The sequence below is a fragment of the Heliangelus exortis genome, chromosome 23, assembly GCF_036169615.1.
Source record: "Heliangelus exortis chromosome 23, bHelExo1.hap1, whole genome shotgun sequence".
NCBI classification, from domain to species: Eukaryota; Metazoa; Chordata; class Aves; order Apodiformes; family Trochilidae; genus Heliangelus; species Heliangelus exortis.
Window position 1 is genome coordinate 7,914,299 of NC_092444.1, and position 23,792 is coordinate 7,938,090.

At 42.7% G+C, this 23,792-nt stretch overlaps 1 protein-coding gene across 5 annotated transcripts; it reads right to left on the reverse strand.

Moving 5' to 3' along the window:
- Positions 1 to 358: 358 nt before the first annotated feature.
- On the reverse strand, positions 359 to 23,653 carry SCNN1D (sodium channel epithelial 1 subunit delta). 5 transcript variants are annotated; one of them, XM_071767304.1, is made up of 14 exons: positions 22,492 to 23,653; positions 19,945 to 20,066; positions 8,612 to 8,943; positions 7,566 to 7,818; positions 6,505 to 6,698; positions 5,960 to 6,063; positions 5,639 to 5,802; positions 4,958 to 5,056; positions 4,233 to 4,350; positions 3,867 to 3,945; positions 3,216 to 3,273; positions 2,402 to 2,457; positions 1,987 to 2,062; positions 359 to 1,704 (listed from the first exon to the last, which is right to left on the reverse strand). In XM_071767304.1, exons 3-14 carry the CDS (start codon positions 8,926 to 8,928, stop codon positions 1,306 to 1,308), a joined length of 1,917 nt encoding a protein of 638 aa, XP_071623405.1. In that variant the 5' UTR covers positions 8,929 to 8,943; positions 19,945 to 20,066; positions 22,492 to 23,653; the 3' UTR covers positions 359 to 1,305. The 5 variants fall into 5 exon arrangements, with proteins under 5 accessions (XP_071623405.1, XP_071623404.1, XP_071623407.1 ...); XM_071767303.1 differs by lacking the exons at positions 19,945 to 20,066; positions 22,492 to 23,653 and adding exons at positions 11,396 to 11,535; positions 14,811 to 15,963; XM_071767306.1 differs by lacking the exon at positions 19,945 to 20,066.
- Between the last annotated feature and the right edge of the window lie 139 nt (positions 23,654 to 23,792).

Sequence of the window (23,792 nt, forward strand, 5' to 3'; positions counted from 1 at the left end):
TTGGTTTTTTTTTTTTTTTCTTTCAGCTCACATTTAGCCTTCCTGTTTAGTCTCACTGGTAACTGGGAATGTGTTTCCCAGTGCAGAAGACACAGAGAAAGGGCTGTGTCACCCACTGCAATGAAGCAGAGCTCATTTGGTTTGGGCTTCATATCTGTAGGTTCTTCTTGTAAATGAACAAAACAAAACAAAAAAACAAACAAACAAAAAAAACCAAGCAAAAAAACCCCAAGCAAATCAAGTGTGACATTTTGAAAAAAGACAATTCCAGAGCCAGCACTTAGAATTAGCAATAAGGCAATAACAAACCCAAATATTGGTTGAAGGCAAAACAAAGCCAAATTAAATCCCACAGTCATTGTCTGCCTTCAGAGCATTTTATTATTTTTTAAAAGTTACCAAAAAATTATTTCTTCTTAAATCTTCTTTTCTACAGAAAGTCACAAACATGATCCTGACAGAGTAAAATGCTCCTGTGCAAATAGCATCAAAAATAAGTGTACACACTTCCGTACACACAAGTTACTGTCAAATATTAACATTAAACCATCTCTGTTTATAAATGGACTGCAACAAAAACGCAGCATTGTTTTAATCTTCTAAATAAATCAGATGCTTTGTCTGTGCCATCAATGTTATTGACCCCATCCCTTCTCTTACCTTTCCTCCAGGATAGCAAGCCTCCTTTAAAATACACTGGGGCAAGTCTCAAAGCATCTCAGCAGCAGCATTCTGAGCATGGTCCGCAAAATGCAACAGGAAGAGGTCAAGGACTGAGGTGTCTTAGAAGCAAAGCTGTGACCAGAGCCATTTCCTGGTATGTGACACATTCTCTGTCACCCTCCAGGCAAAAGGGAGGGCTCCTCAGCCTTCACTGGGAATACTTCCATGGCCAGCCAGGCTGACTTCCCTCTGGAGTACAGTAGTGAAATGTAGATGGGCCTGTCTGAAGCCACAGGCTGATTTCTTCACCAGGGTTTAAAAGCTTTTAGCTATAAATAGGCTTTTATGAGGACTCTGTCTGTTTTTTTACAAGGGAGGACAGTCCCAGGAGCAGAATACCAGTTGTCCCCCCCCAGACACTCACCAGGGACAGAAGAACATTGCATGATGCCTGGATGGGTTAATAATGAACTTGGAATTGCTGGAGAAGGATGGCCAAGCTCAGCTGCCTGGTGTTTAGGTGCTCACAGGTGGTGGATCTGGAATATTCCAATTTGCAACCTTCCTGTCAGCACCTGAGGGAGCAGCAACCGAGTTTCAAGCCTCCCACTTCTCTGTGCACACAAACTCATCCTTAGTTGGTCAGTTCCCTTCCAAAGCACTGTCCTTTGTGTTTCTAAATCCATTACGCACCACATCTGGGCAAAGCTCTGACATTTCCACTTTGCTGGAGAGTGGGTGAAGATGCAGATCACTGTGAGCCATGGCAATAGTCACTCCAGAAGGGTGAGTGTGAGCAGAAACAGCACCTTTTCCAGCTTCTTCTTGCACAACTCGGTAGTTTTCTAGGGTTAAGCTGACACTGGGGATGGGGGGACTGTGAGCAACTTTCAAGGTCTTTGCCCTGAGCCTTTGGTAGCAGAAGAGGAGAGACAAGACCAGGGTATCAATCAGCAGCTCAAACATTTCAACTACAGACAAGACTGAGGATCCAAACCAGAGGCTCCACTGGCTTCCCATGCTGGACAGAAGCAAGTTCTCCTGCAGAAAGAATCAAAGGGGGGGTGTGCGTGTTAAGGTGTTTAGCACATACAGCAGAGCTCAGGGCACATGAAATGACTGCATCTCACCAACAGGGCAGCCAGCTGCTGACCATCTGGGGACTCATTTTGTGTGACTGAGTAAAATGTGAAAAAATTTGAGTTCTTCTTTAAGAATTACAAACCCATCTCCTCTCAGGGGCTATAAATAATCCTCCCTCCAACTCCCAGAGCACACCATAACAGGTGACACCTGTGTCTGGGCTGATGCAGTGCAACCTACTGAGAGTAAAGGAGATTCATTCACAGCCTGGTAGTTGAGTTGCTGGTAGAAGATGGTCACCTTGGCAATATCCTTCCTGCACGGGAGAAAGGGAGCAGTTACCAACTGTGTGTCCACACCTGGTCATTCAGCTGGTGGAAGGTACTTCTGGTGTTTTGGTCTTGATTTTTGCATGTTGATTGCTGGGCATGAGGTTTTATCACTCACTTAAGCTTTCCTCCTAAGAGTGTTTACCATGAGCTTCAAAAAAACTTACAAAGTGACTGACAGTGCTGTGGGAAAAGAGGGGGCATTTATTGGATGACCCTACACATTTTTCTTTTGTCCTCCCTTTCCAGTCCAACTTCTACAGATTCTGCAAGGATGTAGAGTTCAGGAATGGTTTTAGCAGGGGTACTTTATGGCTGTGACTAACCTGTGGCTGGTGGAGTTGTATCCATTCTGATGCCTTAAAGCCTGGCGGATCCAGTCCTGCAGCAGAGAATATGGGTGTTAATGGCAAGCCTGGCTTCTGAGTTCTGGTGTGCTTAAGCTTTTGTAGGTGTAAATTTCATAAGCAATAACATGGCTATTGTGAATAATAAAAAAGGAGGTAATGGATTTGTTTGTGATATAGAGTGATACTACCAGGCAGTAGCTGTATTTGCCAAAGTAGCAAGGAAACACATACTGCTACTTCAGATATTCTGGTTCTTAAATTCTACATTTAATGGCAACCCCACTAAAAATTTCCTCTTTGAAAATGTTATTGGTTGTATTTACATCTCATGATCACCTATTTCACATAAACTAATCACAGGTCATACAGCCTGAATGCTCATCGAACATGAGAAATGGCAAGAGGTCAGCTGTTGACTCATGAGTTTCCATTGCAGCCCTGCAGCACCTCACAAACAGTAATGAGTGAGTAGTTACACCACAACACCCACTAGGAGCAGAAAGTCATTAACACCACTTTGTAGATGGGAACCAAGGCAGGGAGGTGAATTGCTTAAGGTCACAAGGAAGTTTGGATTGGAACTGGAACTGAATGTACCTCTCCAGCATCTCAGTCTGGCATCTTAATTACAGGGTCATTCCCTTGGACCCAAGTTTTGGACCTGTTTGCTTTATTTGCCTCTTTCATTGCTGCTGCCCAAGTCATTGTTTTCACCATTGATTTTAATGTTCCCATAGCCAGGGGACAGGCAGTGTCCCCTCTAAACCCAGCAGCTGTCTCCATGGACTACCTGGGACTTCGCTGATGGCCATTTCGCTGTCCCAGCAGACACCTTGTACAGTGATTCCCTGACAAGATAAAAATGGAGATTATGATCACTCTGACTCCTGGCCTTTAAAAGGGAATACATGAAGCAGTTTAACAATGCTAACAACTGTTCCAGGGACAGCTCTTGACAACTTTGGCAAAAGCTTTGTAAGTCAGCTTTAAAAGTTAAAGCTGAATACTGTTCAGGTCAGGAGGAAAACCAGAAAGGTTACATAATCCTGACAACTTTTCTTTCATGCATTCAAAGCAAAAAAAAAAAAGACTTTGCTTTAAAATTACATCTTTGCAATTTGAAATTGACCTACCGTAAAAAAGAGATGAACCCAGAAAGTAATAGAGATTGAAAAAGGACACAGTTCAGTTTGGGCTTAATAAACATTGAAGTGTGATGAAAACAATTTCCCCTCTCTGCTATCAGCCACACATCAAGTTCTTATTTATTTTGTCTAATGTTTTTTGCCTCTCTCAGCATCAGGGTTCAAACATCAAACTGAAATTTCTGTCTCAGATAAAGCTGAAATTCAGTTGTCCTGTAATTTAAATTGCCTACATTTCTCCTGGTGTAATTTGCCTTTACAACTGCCAGTTTCTGTGCTCTAGTTTTGTGACCTACCGGCAAGGCTTGGGGCACTGGTCAAAACAATTCAGGTGATGATTTCTGAGCCTGTTGTACAGCTGGTAAAAGCAGTGACCTGTAGAAAGAAAGGGAAGAACAGACTCTGAGATGGTCCCTCAGGAAACGAAAGCTACCTTAATGTCTTCAATAAAGGGGTGCTTGATGTCATTGAGGGTTTTTTTTATGCACTGATTTGAAGTCTGTGCAAAGACACAGGAAAGTGTTTGCCACCTTTTGTGTTTGAACCTGGCTGGGTTCAGGGATGGGAGCAAAGGGTCTGAGCAGAAAGCAGGCAAGAAGTAGAAGAGCAGCAGCCTAAGACGTCACGTCCCCAGGGATAGGACAGCAGTCTTTTGCTCTTACCCCAGGCAGGCTGCTTGTTGTAGTCGCAGTACTCAGCCCCGGGAGGCAGGGGGTAGTAGTAATAACCACAGCCACACTTCCGAACCATGATGTGCTGAAAGCAGGAATGTAAACAAGCCTGGAAACAAAAAACACCAAAGGTTGGATGAGCTGGAAATTCTCTTAGTGCCCAAATCTTCAGGCTGTGGCATGCAGCTGCCAGGAGACAGGGTACAGATTTTGTTACTGCACAAAGACACCAGCCATTCCTGGAGCATGATGATGGGAAAGGTTTTCACTTTTTGTTCCTCAGCTGTACCTCTGACAACAGGATAGAATTCAGAGACAGAACTCTCCCCAGCTCCTTTTTTCATTATGCCCACTACCAGTCAAGTAGCCCAAACACCTATAGCCAGGAGCAACCGCTTACACAAATAAAGACCTGATGGCCCAGAGATGTCCTACCAGAACAGCCCATCTGTCTAGCCCAGCTGGCTGCCTTATCTCTTTTGTGTTAAATGGAGGGATGAGCCCCAATGGCTGGGACACTGAGTGCGCCCCACTCCCTAAACCAGATGCCAGATACTAACACCCTGTTTGTGAATCCTGAACACCCTGAATCTCTCTGTTCTCTCCTTCAGTAACCCTGGTGATTTGTAAAAGCTCTCTGGAGAGGCAGATGGGACTTGTTTGCTATTCATCCATTCCGAATAAGCCAGGTCCACAGACAGCTTCTCTGACCATACCTGCAGGGTGTAGGAGTTGTTGTAGAGGAGCTTAACATTCACATCATCGCCATTAGTTGTACATTTCCCATAATTGCCACCCAGGCGATTCACCTCATCCTGTGGAGACAGAAAAGAGGTCTGAGTGATTAGGATCTTTAATTGGCTCCAGCCATCACCTTCTACGCTTCACTGCAGGGAGCATCATGTAAAGGAGAGGAAGTGTAGTAATACCCAAGTAATAATAATGCAATATGGCTGCACCAGAACCAGTAACAGCAAAGAGAGAGCAGGGGGGTCAGTGGTCAGTCTCGGTGGTTCAGCTGACAAGCAGTTAACTCCTCAAAATAATTAAAGCTCTTCTGGATGTTTATTCTTAGCCTCAGAGACACAAGCACCCCCCTGTGTAGAGCTGGAACATGGTGGAAGAAGTGGAAGAGCCTCAGCTTAAAACAAATCATCCCCCAATGCTCTGAGAGCCAAAAGGCCATCTGCACCTTGGGAATAGTTTTGTTTTACCCAGGGGAAGATGAGGACATTCTTTAATGTCTCTTTAATCTCTTTAGACAAAAGGGGTTTGCATGAACACACAGGCATGGTCAAGAAGTGACCACAAGTTGTATGAGTCAGGCTCAGTGTTCAGCTCCTCATAGCTTTCTGCGATCAGGAGAAGAAACTTATGCTTTGGAGCAAGTGGCCAACCTGCTGGATGCCTATGGTGGTTGCAATGCCTGGTCTGATGTCAAAGCCTTCATGCTCAAGGAATGGTGTCTGGTTGTGGTTGTGGATCATTACTTTCACACCTGCTACTGTAGACAGGAGTGGGATGTGGTCCTTCTGCTCCGCCCTCAGGATAAGGGAAAGTCCTACAAACCCAAGAAAAGGGAAGCATAAACCAACTTAATTTGGAGCAATACAGGAACACCACCAAGTCTTGAATTCTCAGCTCTGATCAAATTTCTGGTGTACTTAACCCATAGCCAGATTTAGATTTTCTGCCACCCCCTTTGCCAAATAACATACCATAAGGGATTCCTGGCTTGGTAGCTGTCCAAAAAGGGTCTGTCCCCTTGCTGTTAAAGGTATAGCAGCTTCCAAAGACTGGGTGGTGAAAGTGAACATAGTCACTGAAATCAAGAGATTTTGAGAGATTTTAACAAGTATAGCAACATCTTTACTTCTATCTAGAGGATAAGCAAAAAGAGCCATGGGATATCTGAGGATTCCTGCTCCTTCCCTCCTGTGCAGATGGACATTCATAATTTCCCACTCAACACAGTCAGAACAGCCTGGTACCATGAAAAATTTAATTTCTGCTGGATTTGTCTTGGGTTTCTTTGACTAACTCACCATCACAGAGGTCAGGCATGGCAGATGTTATTTTTTAGGTCCCTAGCCCCAAGAACTGATCATGAAAGATTGTTCTTGCTTTCAGTCAGATCTCCAGCATGGACCAAGCCTGGCAGTATGCTGGGAAGTGCACTCTCTGAAAGTGTAGGCTCACTTTCACTCACCCAAGTCCTCAAGTTCTGCTGAAATCACAATCAATGTCTCAAGAACTAACACACCTGGGTCTGCAGGGCTCCCCATCGTACTGACAGGAGTAGACCATGTCTTCTATTTGCTCCTCATGATCAGAAATATTGATGATAACTGGTAGCTGGGACATGATATTCATGTAGTGAAACCTGTACCACTCAAGAATGGCACCCATCCCAGATGAATAGGTCTTGTAGAAGCAATTCCCACCTGTGGCATTGCACTGGAAGGGAGGAAGAGAGGGAGCCATTCAGCACAGCCAAGACATGCCAGCTGAAGGGTAACAGAGATCAGGGGGTAGTGGCAGTACTGGTTACAGGGGAAGTGTGTCATTTGTATTATTATCACCTGCCAAGTCTAGATGTTTGGTATATTTTTAAAAAGAGGTACAATGATTCCCACAGCCTGCTGCTGACCTTCTCTACTGAATCTGTCATTCTCAGAAGGACTTTACAGGTGGGTGGGCTGTGTAAGATCATGGATGTTGCTGTTCTTTCACTTCACAAGAACTCTGGCAATCAGCATAAATTGTTAGAGGCAGGGATGGACTCTTCTAAACCATCCTCCACTACACAGCACTGAAAATAACTGCTTTTGCCCAGTCATTTTTTGAATGTATCTTTGTCAGGGTCCTGAGTGCACTGATATGCCTTAATAACCCTGAGCAGCCTCACCTGGGGGTCTCCACCCACACCCTCTTTCCATGGGCCCAGGAGCTTATTTAAACTCAGACCAGGAGCATCAGCTTCTCTTGATTTGCTGTAGGGCTGCTGCTATCCTTCTGCCTCACTGTGGGCTCTACTGACCATCTGGAATGATTCTATGGCTTCAGCTTGAATCTGCCTGATGAACTGGACTCCTGGTTGGATCTGGCCACCACCTGTGAGCTTCCTCTGCTCAGGTACTGTGGGATGGGTGGACTTTTGATGATCTTCGAGGTCTTTTTCTAACCGTATGATTCTGTGATTCTATGGGTGACTGTCCTACCCTGCTGGCAGGCTCCCCCTCAGTCCCTACCCCTTAGGGAGCAGCAGCCCCTGCTGCTTGTACCTGTAGCCAGGTGACCATCTCAAAGAGGATGCATGCTTACCAGCCGGAAGCCCACGCTGGAAGGCTTCTTCCCTGACACGTTAGTGTGGTCAGGCATTCTCAAGAGGGAGAAGTTTTGGCTCAGCTTGAAGCTGGATCTGCTGAGGTTGCCTATGCTTGACAAGTCTTTGACATGGAGGTTTTTCTCATTGGTGTGGGACAGGCTGGCAGAGGTGTTGATGCCATACAAAAAAGCAATCGATTCTTCTGCCATGTGATCCAACTGAGCCAAGTGCCCACTGACCCTTTCAAATCTGCAAGGAACAGAGATATGAGCTCTTTGTGAACGCTTCTGTTGGCCAAAAGCACTTTTACTTTAATGTACCCTCCCCAGTATCTCTGGGAAGGCTCCTGCTCTCTGCAGACCTCGGTGTCTGTGAGAAAAGCCAGTGGTAATGGTGTAGGAAATTCAGGATCTGAATTCCATTGCTGGATCTTTCACTGGAAACCTCAGAACTTTTAGCCATGCAGCATCAACTGCACAGAGTGGCCACCCTATCAGCCAATTATTCTGAGGAAATGACATAATTCCTTTCCTATGGCATTTATCAAGAGGTGACACCTCTTGATAACCTCTTGCCATTGTGGTGTGAGCCTTGTTGGACAAGCTGACTCACAAAGGCTTCCACAGAACTGATAATGTTTCATGAAATCCATTCTGGGGTATGGAAACCTAAGCAGAATCAGCTGTAGGATGCCCCATCCCAGAGATCTGTAGTTCAGTTAGGGAAGACTACACAGAGCAGCCATGTTTTACAGGGAAAGGCTGTGTATATCAGAGCACAACATTAGTCAGCAGCTGAAAGAGAGACATGAGGTAGAGTTCCCTCTATCCTGACTCAGAACATGCTACATGCTGTTGCACAGTTCCCAACAAGATCTTATCTGCAAACCAGTTTGGAAATAACAATAGTCCCCTTCCACCTCTGTGAGGCAGAGTGGCTTCCCTCTACCTTCAGCTTCCTTCAGACTGCAGGAAAGAGGTTGCTGACTCCTCCTGAACCCCTGTGACTCTGCAGACAAGTCCAAGGAGACAGCACAGCTTACCTGTAGGGGTCCAGGTTGCAGATGGTAATTGCTGGAAACATCTTGGGTTCTGAATGCATGGACATGGTCAGGACTACAGGGTAGGCCCAGTACTGGCTGAACATGAGTGCAAACTGCCAGTATAACATACCAAAGCTGGCAAGTAAAAGCAGTGTCCAAAAAGCTGTTTTCATCCTGTTGCTGTCTGAGCATACCAGGCGAATGGTACCGTGGATGGTTGTGTTCTTGCAGAAGAACTCAAACATATCCTTAAAGGAATCATAAAACTCAATCAAGCCTTCTTTCTTCTCTTCTTCTCTTGCCACTTCCTGTTCCATGTTCTAAGTCTGTTTCTGTTCAATAAAAAAGGGAAAATAATCTTAGTAGCTTGTTAGAAAGACCAGAGCCACTCTATGGACTCTTCCTAATTGCGCATCAATGAGTTTGTTGTTAGCAAAAGCTGAAAATCACTACACTGACAGTCACCTGGACACCAGGAAGTAGCAAAAAGGTCAATGTTCTGCATGCTGGTGCGAAAGCCAGGGTTCCATCTCACCATGACTCCTCTGCTCCTCTGTGCATGCAAAGTTCAAGTGAGTAATGCACAAGCTGGTGAGAAGTCTGCAGCCACAGGGCTGTGTGGTTTTGTTCTTTCTAAGAACACCAAGGACCAAGGTTTAGCTCCAAAACCTTGTGTAACTTGTGTAACTGTGTTACTACAGACATGTAACTCAGTGAGTATACTCATTCACTCAGTTAGTGAACGTGCTGGCCTGTAGGCCTGAAACACAATGTTCTCAGAAGCAGCAATACGGATTCATCCTTATATCAAGGAGTAGGGATAAATCCAACTTTCAGGTGAATGAAAGGGGTGAATTAGGATCTGATTTGAAGTTTTGCTATCTGCTCTCTCATTCTGCAGACTGTGGAGGTAAGCAGGATTTATGTCTGCCCTCCCTGAAACACTTTTGATACCACTAGGTATTTCCCTGTTCAGATGAGCAGATTCAGGTGTTTAGGAAATAGAGAGGTTTCAACCTCAGTTGAAACCACAGAGGGGATTAGTCAAATTAGGATGTGGATAAAGCATTCTAGATGCTACTGAAAAGAAAATGCTCTTGGGTTGTTTCTGAGGATCACAGAAATATCAATTATTGCTATTAGCAGAAATGTTATTCGACCTCTAGCTTCTTCCAAGAATCTAAAGATCTTTTCTGTATTTTACAGAAGTGAAAAGGAAGCAGAGAAACTGAAAATCACCTGAGTGGAAAAACTGGAAATCAAACCCCTAATCTCCCTCGTCACAGTAAGTAAAACATCTACCACACTTCTCTGTATAGTAATAGACTTTATGCTGATGAAGGTGTGAACCTTATTCATGTTCATATGTTTTAGCCAGCACAAACTGAGGACATCTTCCTAGGGTTTAACACCAGTTTGGGACACTGGAGTAATGGTGACATACTTCCACTTAGTGAATATGACATCAAATCCGGTAATAGGTGAGATTCCAACATTACAGCACTCTGTGAATCACCCTCCCTATTATGCTATTAAGAGAAGTTTACTGAGTACACCACTTTGCTCTAAACTTCAAATAAAAACCTTACAGCTGTAGTAACAGGGCTTGAAGGCAAGGCAAGGAGCACTCAAGTAAGGAAAGAATTATTGCCAGGGATTTGATAACGGGATGAAAGCTCAGGGAATTATGGCCTGGAAGGGCTTGGTGGTGGCTCCATTTGAGGTGAACACCAGTTCCTGACCTGCCAGGACTTTGTCCTCTGCTAGACCTCTCCATTTGAAAACATGGCTTTGTCTCAAAGATCCTTGGAATAGGTATCTTCATATGAAATGATCTGTTAAAAGAGTTTCAAGCTGCTACAGCAGTTTCCTCGGTGTACCTGGTTGTGTCAGAATATCTGTGGCAAACTCCAGAAATGAATCTCTGGTAGTCTGGCTACCCCCTGTTGTTACACATCTTTGAGATTAAACTGTTATGATAAATAATATGCTCTGCCTTTAATTTTATCTAGATAAGAATAAATTAAAACGAGCCTGCAGTTAAGAAATATACTGAACGAGTCTTTAAATACTTACAGTATTTTAAGAGAGAAATGAAATTTGTGTGAGACTAAAACAGGAAAATTTAATTTCTTACTGGTCTGTTAATCTCACTAGTCAGCCTGGCTCTAATCAGAAAAAACAGAACAAAAGGTAATAGCTACCAAAAGCAAATGCTAAATCAAATCTAGTAAACACACTTCTAAGTATAATTTTGAATCTAAAAAAACCCACCTGTAAACATTCAAACCATGGCTTTCAGAGACAATACAGTTTTCAGACATTCTGACTTGGCTTCCCTACTTAGTTCATACCATTTGAATCTGTCTTCTTAAGATATGTGGTAATAAAAAAAAAACCAACCCAGAGAATCATCCAAAACACAGGTGTACAAGCAACAGCACATCCTCTCTCCACTGGTTTCCCGGATCAGCCAACCAGTAATTTAACAGAGCAATTGCAGTCAGGGATTTAACAAAACCAGTTGTCTGTCCTCTCTGTGCCTGGAGAGAGGTTGCAGGTTATAAGAAGATCAGTGGAAGTTCCACAGCAGTGAAAAAACCAAGCATCTGTTCATGTATTCTCACAGCAACTCCATGCTCAACATATACTACACACGAATACCACAGAGTCAAATACTCAGCCACGTGTACAGATATCAGTGTTTACCCATCAAACATTCATACAGACAGAAATGCACAGTAAAACAGCTCAGACCAAATTGCAAATTTTCCCCCCCTGTACCTTGGCAGAATCTCTATCTCTGAGTGTTTAGAGGAGCTGCTAAACTCAGCCTCTGGCTTAATCCTGAGCAGAAGCCAAGCCTTGGTCCCAAGCTCTCAGATCTCCTTTCCTAGCTGCAGCCACCGTGGGAACTGTCCAGCCTATATGGATCCAATCAATGACATCAAAAGGGGCAGGACTTAGGAAACAGATCATGGAAATTATTCAAAGCATGATCCAGAGAATAATAGGAAGTGAATGAACTGGACAAACAAGTTAACATTAAGGTTATGCTTGAGTTTAAGTTGGTTGGAGTGGTGTTGGTGTGTTCTTTTATTATTCCCCCTACCCACCTACCCAATGGCTAGAAAAACTTTTAAGCCATCATCTCTACAAACATCTGGGGATGTAACCATGGATCCTGGAAGGTTCTTCCCACCCTGACCTTTCCCATCAAGGAGCTAGCTTTCTGCCTGCTTTCCGTGGTTTCCGGAGGCTTGCAGTATCCCTGGTAATTGAGGCCATTAAGGTTTCCACAGGTGTGCTTGAGGAATTGCATACCTCCGTGTAATCTGAAATGATCAGCTCTTCAGTCTAAGGCACACGTGGCAGTGGATTTCTTCCTGCTTCTCTATTGCTCATCTGACAGGGGGATATCCCATACCCATTAAGAATTTAACTCTTTGGATGTTGAGATTCATGCAGACTTAAATCAACCTTGACACTCAAATCAGAACATCCTGGTTTTGTACTACTGCTCAGTTAAGACTTGCAAAAGTCTGCATCTGTAATGCAGAAGTAGATTTCTGCGACTGCTAAAACACAAGCACCTTGGATGGCTAGGGTAATCAGGACTGAGAGCTGCCCAGCTGGAAAGCAGCTCTTCAATAGTTTTGCAAGAAGCACACTATATGGAAATATTAATTTTCTGGATATGGGTAATGTTTAGTGCTCTAAATCAAACCAGCAGATCTCCTGCCTTTTAAAATTGGCTGTAACTGGATTTTTTTATCATATTGGAAGTTGCAAAATACTGTTGTTTGAAAGACAGCTGACATTTCTTGTGAAATTGGTTTCAGAAAGACAGGGGAAAGAAAAAGATCAAGGAAACTCTTCTGATTATGACTGATTTCAAGCCTGTTTGTATGTTTAACAAGTGCTTTGTGATGGATTTTGTTTTTAAAAACCAAACCATGTAGAGCATTCATCTCAAATTTTAAAACAATTATTCTAAAAGATGAGAATTCTATTAACCAGCTTCTGTGTTTTACCCCTCTTTGTCTCGGCAATTAAAAGACAATGTAACAAAAAATATTTGCAATTGGTTCTAAATTCTTTAAAAAGCCAGTGTTTAGTGTGAAAATGAAACTTCTGATTAAAATTTTCCAATTGGGTCTTGAATGAACAGCTCCAGCAGAGCCACTTGTCACTGATCAATGAAGATGTAAGCAGTTAAATTCTCATTTAAAAACTGACAACACTGAAAATCTAACTCTGTCATGTCCATTACTAGTCCCCCACCCTTCTTTCTCTCTTCATTTTATATTGTGCAACAGAAAATGGCAACAATAAATCCTTGACAATGAAATCATTGCACAACAAACACAGACAAGACAAATTCTGTTGCTTCATTATGGCTGCAGGCCTCAGTATAGAGATTCTCTGGCACCACATCTGAACAATATTTTCTGAGCTAGCCATGAATTTTTCCTGTAGGAAATGGAGAAGAACTGGGTATGCAGACAAAGCTGTCCCACCAGCAAGATACCATTTCTGTCTGCACTTGCTCAATTGTCACCCTGTATCCTGAACTGGGAGCAGAGGGGCAGAGAAATCCTTAGCTTCTTAAAAAGCCAAGTTGGTGTTTCTTTCAAAATGCAGAAGAAGATTATGGAGATAACACTAATGAGAAAGTCATTTAGGGTTGCAGAAAGGCTATGCTATAATTATTTTCAGTGGGGCAGAAAATGCTCTTGTTTTTTTGGTGTTTGTAGTGGAGGGAAGGAGTAAGTCTATTTCATGCCCCAAATAGCAGCAGCAAATGTCAGTGGTTGGATACACCCTCTGGACAAACTGCACACAGCAGGATCCCTCTCACACCAAGTTTTCAAACCTCTTTCCCTGAGTTGCAATTTGCTCCCTAGTTGAGTTTAATGAAATCAGATCCTATTTAGCTGACCAAGAGTACAGGGAAACAAAAGAGAAGGCATCTTGTCACTTTGCTGTTAAGCTTTTCCACTGCTGTCACACACTGAGGGAACTGTCCAACCTCCGCCCCCGACCCTTGGCTCTACTCTAGCTTTGATTTTTGCCCATTCTCAGCATGGATGATAACCCAATTCCCACCCATTTGATAGACTGCTGAAACCAAAATGAAAATCCTAACTGTACAAACATGCCTTTCAACATGTGCCTGTTCAGCATCAGCACCAGCTCAGAGCAGCAGGAGAAAGTCACAAAGAGTATCCTGCAGGCAGAGAGAAGAGCCTTTAGCTGCTTCACATGAACAGAAATACTCAGTAAACTGATGTTGCTTGTGGAATGGACTCAGGCACTTAAGGAAATCTATTATCAATCATGCATGTGAAAAAAAAAAGGTTTTCTCTCTTATACCGCTGACTTTAGCTATTATGAGACACTAAGCAGATGATCAGCACAGGCAATGTTCAGTGTGTAGAACACTCTGTGTTTCTGCCCATTGTGACATTTGCTGCTGCTACAGGCTTGAGTGAAAGAGTCACAGATTAAACTGGAGATCAGTGAAGACCTCTAGCTGTTGCTGGCTGCTCCTCTAGAGATCAAAAATTAATATTCTGTCCAGTTTCATTTTAAATGTCTGCAACAAGAGGTGCCACACCATCTGGTCTTCTGGTCACAACTGCAGTGAGGTGAGTCTGACCAGACAAATAAGATTGCTTTTCCCAACCATGTAAAATCCCGCTCTTGTTGGCTAACCCAGGAACAAGATAGGATACTTAAACTACTCATATATTTTCCCAATTAGTGGAAAAGCCTAAAACAAATGAGCAAACTGAAATGATACAACAAAATCCCCCTTCTTCCAACAGCTCTCCCTGCTATCATACCATACTGTAAACTTCACTGTAATTTGCAGTCCACAAACTACACAAACTGTCTTCCAGTTATTAACTTTCTCCCTCTCTGCATTTGCTTCATATTATCATGCTCTCTCACACTTAAGTGTTTCATTGCTTTATATTATTCATCAGCTTGCCAGTGTTTTCCAGAGATTCCCCACTATCTTTTTAAATATATGTATATATTGTTCTTCAGTCTGTGAGCTGAGAAAAGCAGCTTTTGGCATCCACTCCAGCAGTGGTAGGGATATGGAGCAGATCCTGCACCCTCCTGCCTTCATCAGGCCTTGCAGATCTACAGTTTAATCTTGATTTTTAGGAAATCTTGCTTTACTCACGTCACTTGTTCCTGCATGAATGGTGTTTATTCTCCTGGAATGCTCCAGGTTACTCTGTCAAAGCATCTTCCCACATTTTCTCTCTTCTTGCACAGGATACAGCATGCCAACCCAGTTTGCCTCTCTCTGAAATCCGTGTGACTTGTCTCCTCTGGTTTTGTGGAAACTCCTTCACAGTGCTTTCTTCATGGCCACTGGATGAGCCAGTCTATTCCTCCTCCCACTCCAAGGCAGACAAACTTCTGTGGGCAACTATAGAAAAAGGAAACTCCCAGTGTTTTCTCTTTGCATTTGCTGGTCATCTGGGTTTTGTATCAACTTGAACTGGTATGCAACAGGCTTTGCCTCCTGGACTTTTTCTCAATCCTTCCTAGCCAGGGCTGCTTTGCTGTCTCTTCAAAGCGGAACACAAAATTACTTCTCTGCTGTGCTACTGGAGAAAGGAGCAGTGCTTGGAGGTGTTGTGGAAGGTGCTAACAGCTTGTTCAGTCCTATGCAAGAGGCAGAACAAAGGCAATCCCTGCCCTGGAGAGCTTTCAAACATTGCTTAATGTCTCCTTTTGATCCTGCCCCAAATGTTGCTGGGGCAACAAACTCCAATTTTCAGGTGTTTTCCTCATCTCTTGGAACCTCTGTGTTGCAGCTCCGTTCACCAAAACTTCCTCTGGGAATCCCACCAGCCACTGCTTTCCTGGTGTGATGCTTTGAGCCATAGCTGAGGGTATCTGTGTCTTGAAATCACAGTGAGCTATGCCTGCTGAAATAGGATAGCATTGGTGTTCCTTTTACACTCGTTTGGGTCAAGCCAAAGTTGCTGTCAAGGCTGTCAAACCTGCTCAAGGATGTAGGTGAACACTCCTTAACAGGAGTGCTGAGCTCCCTGGTGCTCTGAGTTGATCACCAGCAGTGCCTGAGTTGGCAAGGCTAAAGCTAGCTGGCACATCCTTACAAAACCCAGAAATCCCAGCAATGAGCACATGCATTTGTAGCTAGTCACCAGCCACTTAAGTATTCCTTAATTACACCCCTTGTGATGAAGAGGCCCCACATAACCCCTGCTTTTCATTAAGCCTCCACCAGAGGCGCATAGGGTTAAAAATGCAGCCTCAGTAGCAAAATCCTGCCTGCTTCCAGTATGACCAAGCATTCATTTTCACTCACTCACCTTTCTGAGTAAGGTGTCTGTAGCTGCTTCTGTCATCCCTCTGGGATAACACCTGATTTGTTTCTCTTCCTGTTCTTGTTTCTTTAGTCACAGTCCTTCATAGATGCTGTTCCACCTGTTCAGACCTGTCAGCTCCACAGACAGTTTCAAGATTCACAGGCTGGTGAAACCCTCCTTGCCCTTATTTTCTTTTTAATCCTACTCCAGCTCAGACACAGTATCTGTAGGAACGCTGATGCAGTTAAGGCTGACAGAGGTTGGAGAACATCAGTAAAAGCTGCTTGTTCTGTGGACATGCAAGATGCAACCATCCTGGAATCACGGATACCATAAGTCCAGCGTAAGTGAAGACCAAACCTCCCCAAACAGCTGTTCAAGCTCCTGGAGAAAGCCACATCAGGTGCCTGGCTTCTGGCACTAGGCAAGCAGATCTTCCCCAGGGATACCTGCTCCTCTTGGTGCCCAGGAGAGAGATTCCACACCAATACTGTAAGTTCAGGCTTTCTTATTGGGAACTAGAACAGATGTCAACAAGAGGAAGAGGTACTACAGCATGGCAGCTAGGAATGAAGAAACTGGGAACAAACTGCGCATGGGCAAAACAGTCATTAGCAAATCAGTAACTGAAACTAGCTATTACAGAAGTGGCTGGGCCACCTGTCATACTTCCATAAATGGATGCTTTTTGGGTTCAATTCAGATGCAACACTACATTTTCCATCACCAACCTCTGCAGGATTCCTTCACCTTCTCACAGAACAGCTCTCTCCTATATGCGTGAGTTAATTGCAAAGTCTGACCCTATGCCCAAGCAGCAAACACAGGCACAGCTCCATGCAGGCTGCCAGTGCTAAAAACTTTAAAAACCATAGGAACAACGTAAGGATTGCCTAGATAACTTAGTTCTGATTCATCCAAACTTGCAGAAGATTAACTGGGAGACCCATGAATGTCTCTTTGTTCTGGGTCTGTTTGCTCTGATGTTTGAAGCATGCTCATTCACATGGAAAGCACTGTATTTAGTCTGTAAGCCCCCAGATTTGTTATTAATACTTGTTTTTAACTTTTTTTCATGCATGGGAAAGCTTCACTAGCCAGTCAAAGAATAGAAATGTTCCCATGTGACTTGCACGACCCATACCTCACAGTGAGTAATGTGAACAGTCCACCTGAACTGCACAAATATTCCTGGTCTGACCTGTGGGGTCAAGAAGAAACCCTCCACAGAGAAAGATAAAAGAGAAAGAGAAACCCTCCACAGAAGTCCCCAGACTACCCCCAAATTTAGGCCAGGGGGTGGTTTGTAACCAAAAGGACTTAAACTTGCCACAGTGATGTTTTCTCACTGAATTCACCCCATCATCACCATATAAAACCCAAATAAAGGCACAAGTCTAGAAACTCTTCATAACTGTTTGTTCAAAGTCTATGTTGTTTGCTGGAGGGTCCCTGCTTGACAAGGAGATAACATTTAAAAAAAACAACAACTAAAATGAAAAACAAATGCAGCAAGACTTCATTTCATTTCCCCTGCCCACCAGAACCACAAAAGTGATGGCAATAAATACAAAACTCCACCCACAGACAAGTGATTGCCACAACATGGACAAATACCAGCTTGAAAGCCTTAAACTCTTGAACTTCTCTCTTCTTTTGCTGTGCAATCTCAGGCAAATATTTCTGCCTCTCTCTGTTGCTTCATCTCTGAAATGGACATAATGACACTTTGCAGCATTGTTGAGAGGGTTAATTGGTGTTTGCATAAAGCTTTGGTGATGTAAGCTGCCATGTAAGCATGATGATGACTATTGCTTTGATACTGCTTGGTAATTGCAACAGGATGCAGCATTTAAAAATATGTTTTAAAGATATATTCCTAGATTTTGTCTGATAGTTTCTAATGATGAGTACTTATTCTTGAATAAAACAAGCAGAAAACAGAATTCTTTCTGTGTTTAACAGTCCTGCAGATACTCTCCAACAATGTGCAAGGGGTGCTGCCCACCTCAGATCCCATCTATTTTGGCTCACCAAATGAGCTCCTCGCAATGACCATTGCTTAACATAATAGACTTTCTTCTCGCTTCATCAGCATAAGAGGATAAGATCTTGAGATTATTTTCACTTCTAGACCCATTTGTCATAAAGAGGTCTATAGATCAATAACACTTGTAATTTGCATTTGCCTTGAAGGGTATTTAATATGCCTCCAGAAGGAAACATAACTAGTGAGAGCTTGCCTCCTTTTCCCAGTATTTTTTCTGAAATTTTCTCTCTCTTCATTTGAGAGAATGCATTCCCTCATCACACCAGGACTGACAGTCAGGCCAGCAACACAAGCAAGGCATTTTGCATTACTTAATTTTGCAAAGTGTCTTAACATAACATAGCCTGGTTTTCTTCCTTACTTCTCACATTTTTGACTAGAGTCTTCCATCTGGTTTTGGCAGCCCATTCAATGAGGCTGGTTTTATGTCTAACCAGAGGAAACCAAACCACTGGTCAGCTTTGCCAGGATCTTCCCATAGGACTAAATTAATATTTTAAACAAGAAAAAACAAAACAAAACAAAAAATAGGCACCAAAACTTGATATGGAATTGCAAATGACCTCTGTGAAGAGTGAATATATAGATATCTGTGTTGAGATTTCCTGGCTTTAATTCAGCAGTAAAGAAATGACAGCAGTTATGATGGCTTTTGAAGGCACCCAACCATCTTGCAAGGTAACAGCTTACTAACTTTCTAACTCCAGGCATGCTATGCTTTGGATAGAAAGAGCAAAGCAATTCTAGAAATGTCAACTACTAAAGTGCATGTGGAAGCAGTGAAAGGCTCTGAGTGAAAGCAATGCAGGGTAAGGAGAGGTTGGTATGACATATTATTTGTCTGTGCATTTCAAGGTGATGTCATTAGAAGGCCACTTAAGGCCACTGATGGCTGTGTACCAATTAGCATTTGGGAAACACAGGATGGATAGGTAACTGGAGCTGGATGCTGGCAATGGAGCTCCTTCCCTAGTACCGGTGGAATAAATCAGGAAGGTGAGTGACCTTCCCTCTTTCTGACTCAGAAATATGCCAAAATTATTCTCTAAGTAATGTTATCTCCTTGTCAATCATCATAAAGGAGGTCACACCCAACCTTAGCCAGGCAGGAGAGGAAATCAAAGGGAAAAAAACACTGGTTTCAGCAAGTTTATCAGGAATTTCTCAGTGCTTAGGTTAAATTGCCTGTCATTTGAGTCACCTAAAGCTGTCTGATTGCCTGCTGCCTCTCTGATTCAGACAGTAGAAAATGAAATAAATCACAAAAATTATGCCTGGAAACATTATTTGGCCTATAAATGAACAACATTGATCATTATCATAACAGCAGTGATTATGGAAAGCAAAGATTATGATTCACGTTTGGCACTTGCTGATGTGGAACCTTTACTCCAGATAGCTCAAACTAGGTGACACCAAATTAAGTGTGCATGTTTCTACTAGACCTAAATAAATACTGTTATCCTTGCTTTATACAGAATAAAAATGGAGCTTCAGAACCATTGAATTATTTCCTCATGATAAACAATGAATAAGTAAGACTCAGGAACCCTCACAGCCCTTCTCTGAAACTCAAGATAATCATCCATGTTGAAGCTACTTATGAACAAGTTATTGGTTTCCATTCAAAAGAAAATATGAGGATTAGTTTCCTGGTTTGGGGAATTCTACAAAATAATGTAGCTCTACTAGGTTCTAATTTATTATTAAGTAATACTAATACATGCACCATAGTGACATAATATTGATTGAAACCAAGTAACTCAGTAAAAACCAGTAAGGAAGTTACAGCAGTAAAACCCCTCAGAAGGAAAAAGAAGCCAAAATAAGAAACACACAAACCCCCTAAATTGCCTGTTGACCAAAGATCAAAAGCTAATTTGGAAGCACTTTATGAGAAAACCAAAACAAAAAAACCCTACCTTGTTTCATCCATCAATGAAATGGAGACAGTTTCAGATGGGAAAGCAGCAAGATATGTTAATTCAAATGCCATTGCTCATTGTTTGGACCTGGAAGTGATGCATCTCACATGCACTTGAAACTGGAAGGGAATTCAGGACAGCAGGATGTGATTACTTGAACTAAATCTGGCCAAGACATTAGCACTGATGATCCTGTACTCTTATAAACAGATTTCAAAAGGATTATTGGTCAAGGATATCTCTTGGTTTGAATGCAGACAGTGCTCAGTTAGTGCTTTGTTACAAACATGATGCTGGGACAGTGCTTTAGTTTCTCAGTGTCACTGTTCTCATATGTACACAGTTACAATTGTTCAGATACCAGTGATGCTGATTCACTGTTTTTGAACAGCAAGTGTCCTTCTGCCTTTCAGGAAGTTCAGAATTCCTTTTCCTGAAAGCTTTACCAAAAACAGAAAAAACCCCCACAACTCATAAAGCTTTTTGCATTCCCCCCAAAATGGAGAAACACTCTTAAAAAAGTTATGAGTAAATATGATCCAGCAATACTAATCCTTAAACACAGCAGAAAACAACAATTCTAAGGCCTATCAGATAGCTGAAACACACATTTTACTCAGCATAAATGAAAAATGGCTTCACCATCATCACTGACCCCCTTGGGGCTGTGCCTGGTCCTCGGCAAACACTGACAGCAGCCATACTATTAAATAGTGCTCCCTTGCTCATGAGAGATGTCTCTGGGGCTTCCTGTGCCCAATCATCTGTTACTCATGGGATGAATTCTTCAGGGTGATTGTTCTATTGTTCCTTCTTTCTTATCTACATCCTAAGGATTCATTTTTATCTTCCCTGTGGCTTTGCAAAGGCTGAGCCTTGTGCTTTGCTTCTTCCAGACCATTCAAAGTTGTCAGTCCTCTTTGTTCTGAGGCCTTAGAATCTTTTTTCTCCATTTGTTCCCTCTTTCTGCATTCCACCCAACCTTCTTATCCTTATTTTTTCCTCTACTTAAGCTGAGAGACCTATCTTGGTTATCTGAAACAGCAGTGGGTTCCATGGTCAACCTATGAGGTAAGGAAAGAAAAAAAATCTGCCCATGAGTTGTGAGTTATATCTGCCCATATGTGAGTTGTGCAGTCAGGTCCTCTGCTGATCCCACTAACACAGCTGTTGCTAACAGGACTTGGAGAAATTCCTTCCCCCAAGGATACAGCAAATGTCTTTCTGTGATACAAGAACTTTCCATTTCATCAGCATCCTCAGTTCTGGGCAACCTTGAGGCACAGCTGCTCTTCCAAGCCTTCTCAGTCTTTCTGGACAATCTAAATAGAGATGCTCAGCAGCCACAGTGTTGCCACATTTACTGGACAAGATTACATTTGAGTGCCTGTGAACACTAATTAACCCTCACTACCTTCCTCGGGGTGCATTTTCCTTCTTGAATTATTTCTTCATCCACCAAGGTCATCCTCAAAATACTCCTTTGCCTCCATGTGTGGAGTAGGGCATAAAGTACTGATGTTGTTTGGTGGAGACACCAAAGCAAAGGACTTGTCCAAAGGCAACCAAAAATAGAACAAATTTTGATTGCTTTAGTTTGTACCTGACATGAACATTTGCAATGCTTTGCTTAGAATTACAATTAAAGGAAAATTTTCTGCAGGTGGAAATTCAGAGAGCTGCTTATTTGTAAAGAATAATACAAAAGTTCTGTGTTCCCAAGCACAGAAAGATGTTTCCGTGCCCTGTAACCACCCATGTGATTGTGCTGGAGGGGGCCCATGTCATGTTAAAAACCAACTCCAGACGTCATGAAGTAGTGAACTGCCTCGCTTGTCTCCACCCTGGAGTTAATAACTTTAATTTTTAATTTAGCAGTTTGTACTTATATTTTTGGTACTCTTAAAGAACATAAATTCGAAACTTCTAGTGACATCCCAAGCCCAGGTATCAAATATGCCTTCAAGACAAGATAGCAGGACACTGAAGATACTTTACATTCTATACAGTGATTCATTTGCATGTTGGAAAACAACTGGGAAGAAAGACACTACTCTTGAGAGAGAAGTCTCATTCTAATCTATCATTAGTGTTCAAGAATAACATACCAGGGAGATGAATGGAATGTTAATGATGACACACTTATGCATGAAAGACTTTGGGCTGGGAAAAATAAAGGGCAATGAGAGGTGTAAGTATGAGCTCTGGAATCCCTTCAGCATTCTGAGGGCTTTCTTACAGTCTCCAGGTTCACATATTTCTTACATTTCTAGGCTTAGATGACAGTAGGGATTCCAGTGTAAAAAAAAAAAATTAAAAAATAATAATAATAAAAAAAATTTAAAAAAAAATTTAAAAAAAAAGAAAAAAAAAAAAAAAAGAAAAGAAAAAAAAGAAAGAAAAAAAAATTGTGCAACAGAGGAGAAAAAAAAGTTGTCCTCAGGTCAAAGGGTGTAAAACTAAGTAGGTATTATGCTGCATGAGTTTCCGTGAGGAATTTATTAGGCGAAATACATATAGGCTAATACAGCATTTTAATAATACCTTGTATATATCCAACGCTTCTCATCTTGAAGTGTAATAGTAACTACAGAGAGTAGTAGCTACAGAGAGTTCCTTCTGTTCTGCAAAACCTTCAAGCATTTGTGAGTGCAGAGCCACAAGGATGAGCTGGTGGAAGAGATAAACAGATCAGCTCTTCTTTTCTGAAGGAAACCACTCTTCCTTGAAGCATTTCAGGGCACCAAGATCACAAAGACTTCAAAGAAAAGGATATGGTTTGACAGACTTCACTAACTCAGAATTTTTGATGTGGCCACAGATGGGACGTGAACACTTTCTGTATGACAGATCCTCTTATTGTGATTGAAGTCTGAGGTAATCTTAGAAAATACTGGACATTTGGAATGAAACCACCATGAAATAAAGACTTTTTCCAGCAAGCTGCTTTCTGTTTGAAGAAGTGAGAGAACTTCTCACTTTGGTTTTCTCTCTTCATGATTTCAGACTGGCTCTCCTAAAGCCTCTATAATTTTTGGACTTATAGAAAACCATATTTGGCATCCATATTTGAAGCTTAAGTTAAAAAAAAAAAAATAAAAACTGTAACACCTCAGTGGGGTTCTGCAAGTCCTGACACCATTCCTGTTTGCTGCACAGCCGTGGCTGCCTCTGGGGGTCTAATAAAACAATATATATGCTTTCAAATTTGGTTTACTCCCACAGATCCTGACGTTACTACTGTAATTTTTTCCACTCTTCTTGCTGTTCATTAGCCCACAGGAAATCCATGGCAGAAAACCCAAACCTGTGGAACCAAGAGCTTAAAAAAGCATGTGGGTTATCAGTGCCCTCTGTTGGCTACCGGCACAGGGAGCTGCTGACAGAAAAGCTTTTTTAATCAGTGAAGAAAATCCCGTCTGTCGCGACTTTTGGGGCGACTCAGTCCTTTTCCTTTCTGCCTTTTCGCTCCCGAGGTGCCAATGGAGGAAACGCCTCAGCCCGGAGATTTTGAGAGCCTCTTTCCCTCAAATTACCGATTTTTTCTCTCAGGAAAGAAAGAAGAGATCCCTCCCACACGCAATCTGCTGTCAAGACGAAATAACTGACGGGACGTGTCTCAAGTTGCAACTCTCTTATCACTCTTTTTCTCCGCCCTGAGACGTGGCAGCCCTCACACCCTTCCTGAGGGGCCGCCGGGGCCGCCTTCCCCAATCCACGGGGCCGCCCTCCCCCACTCCACAGACCCGCCAGCCCCAGTGCAGGACCCGCAGCCGAGGGAACTTTATCCCACCGGGTCCCCGGAGCCCCCGGGTTCACGACTTCGCCTCATTCCCGCGTCCGTC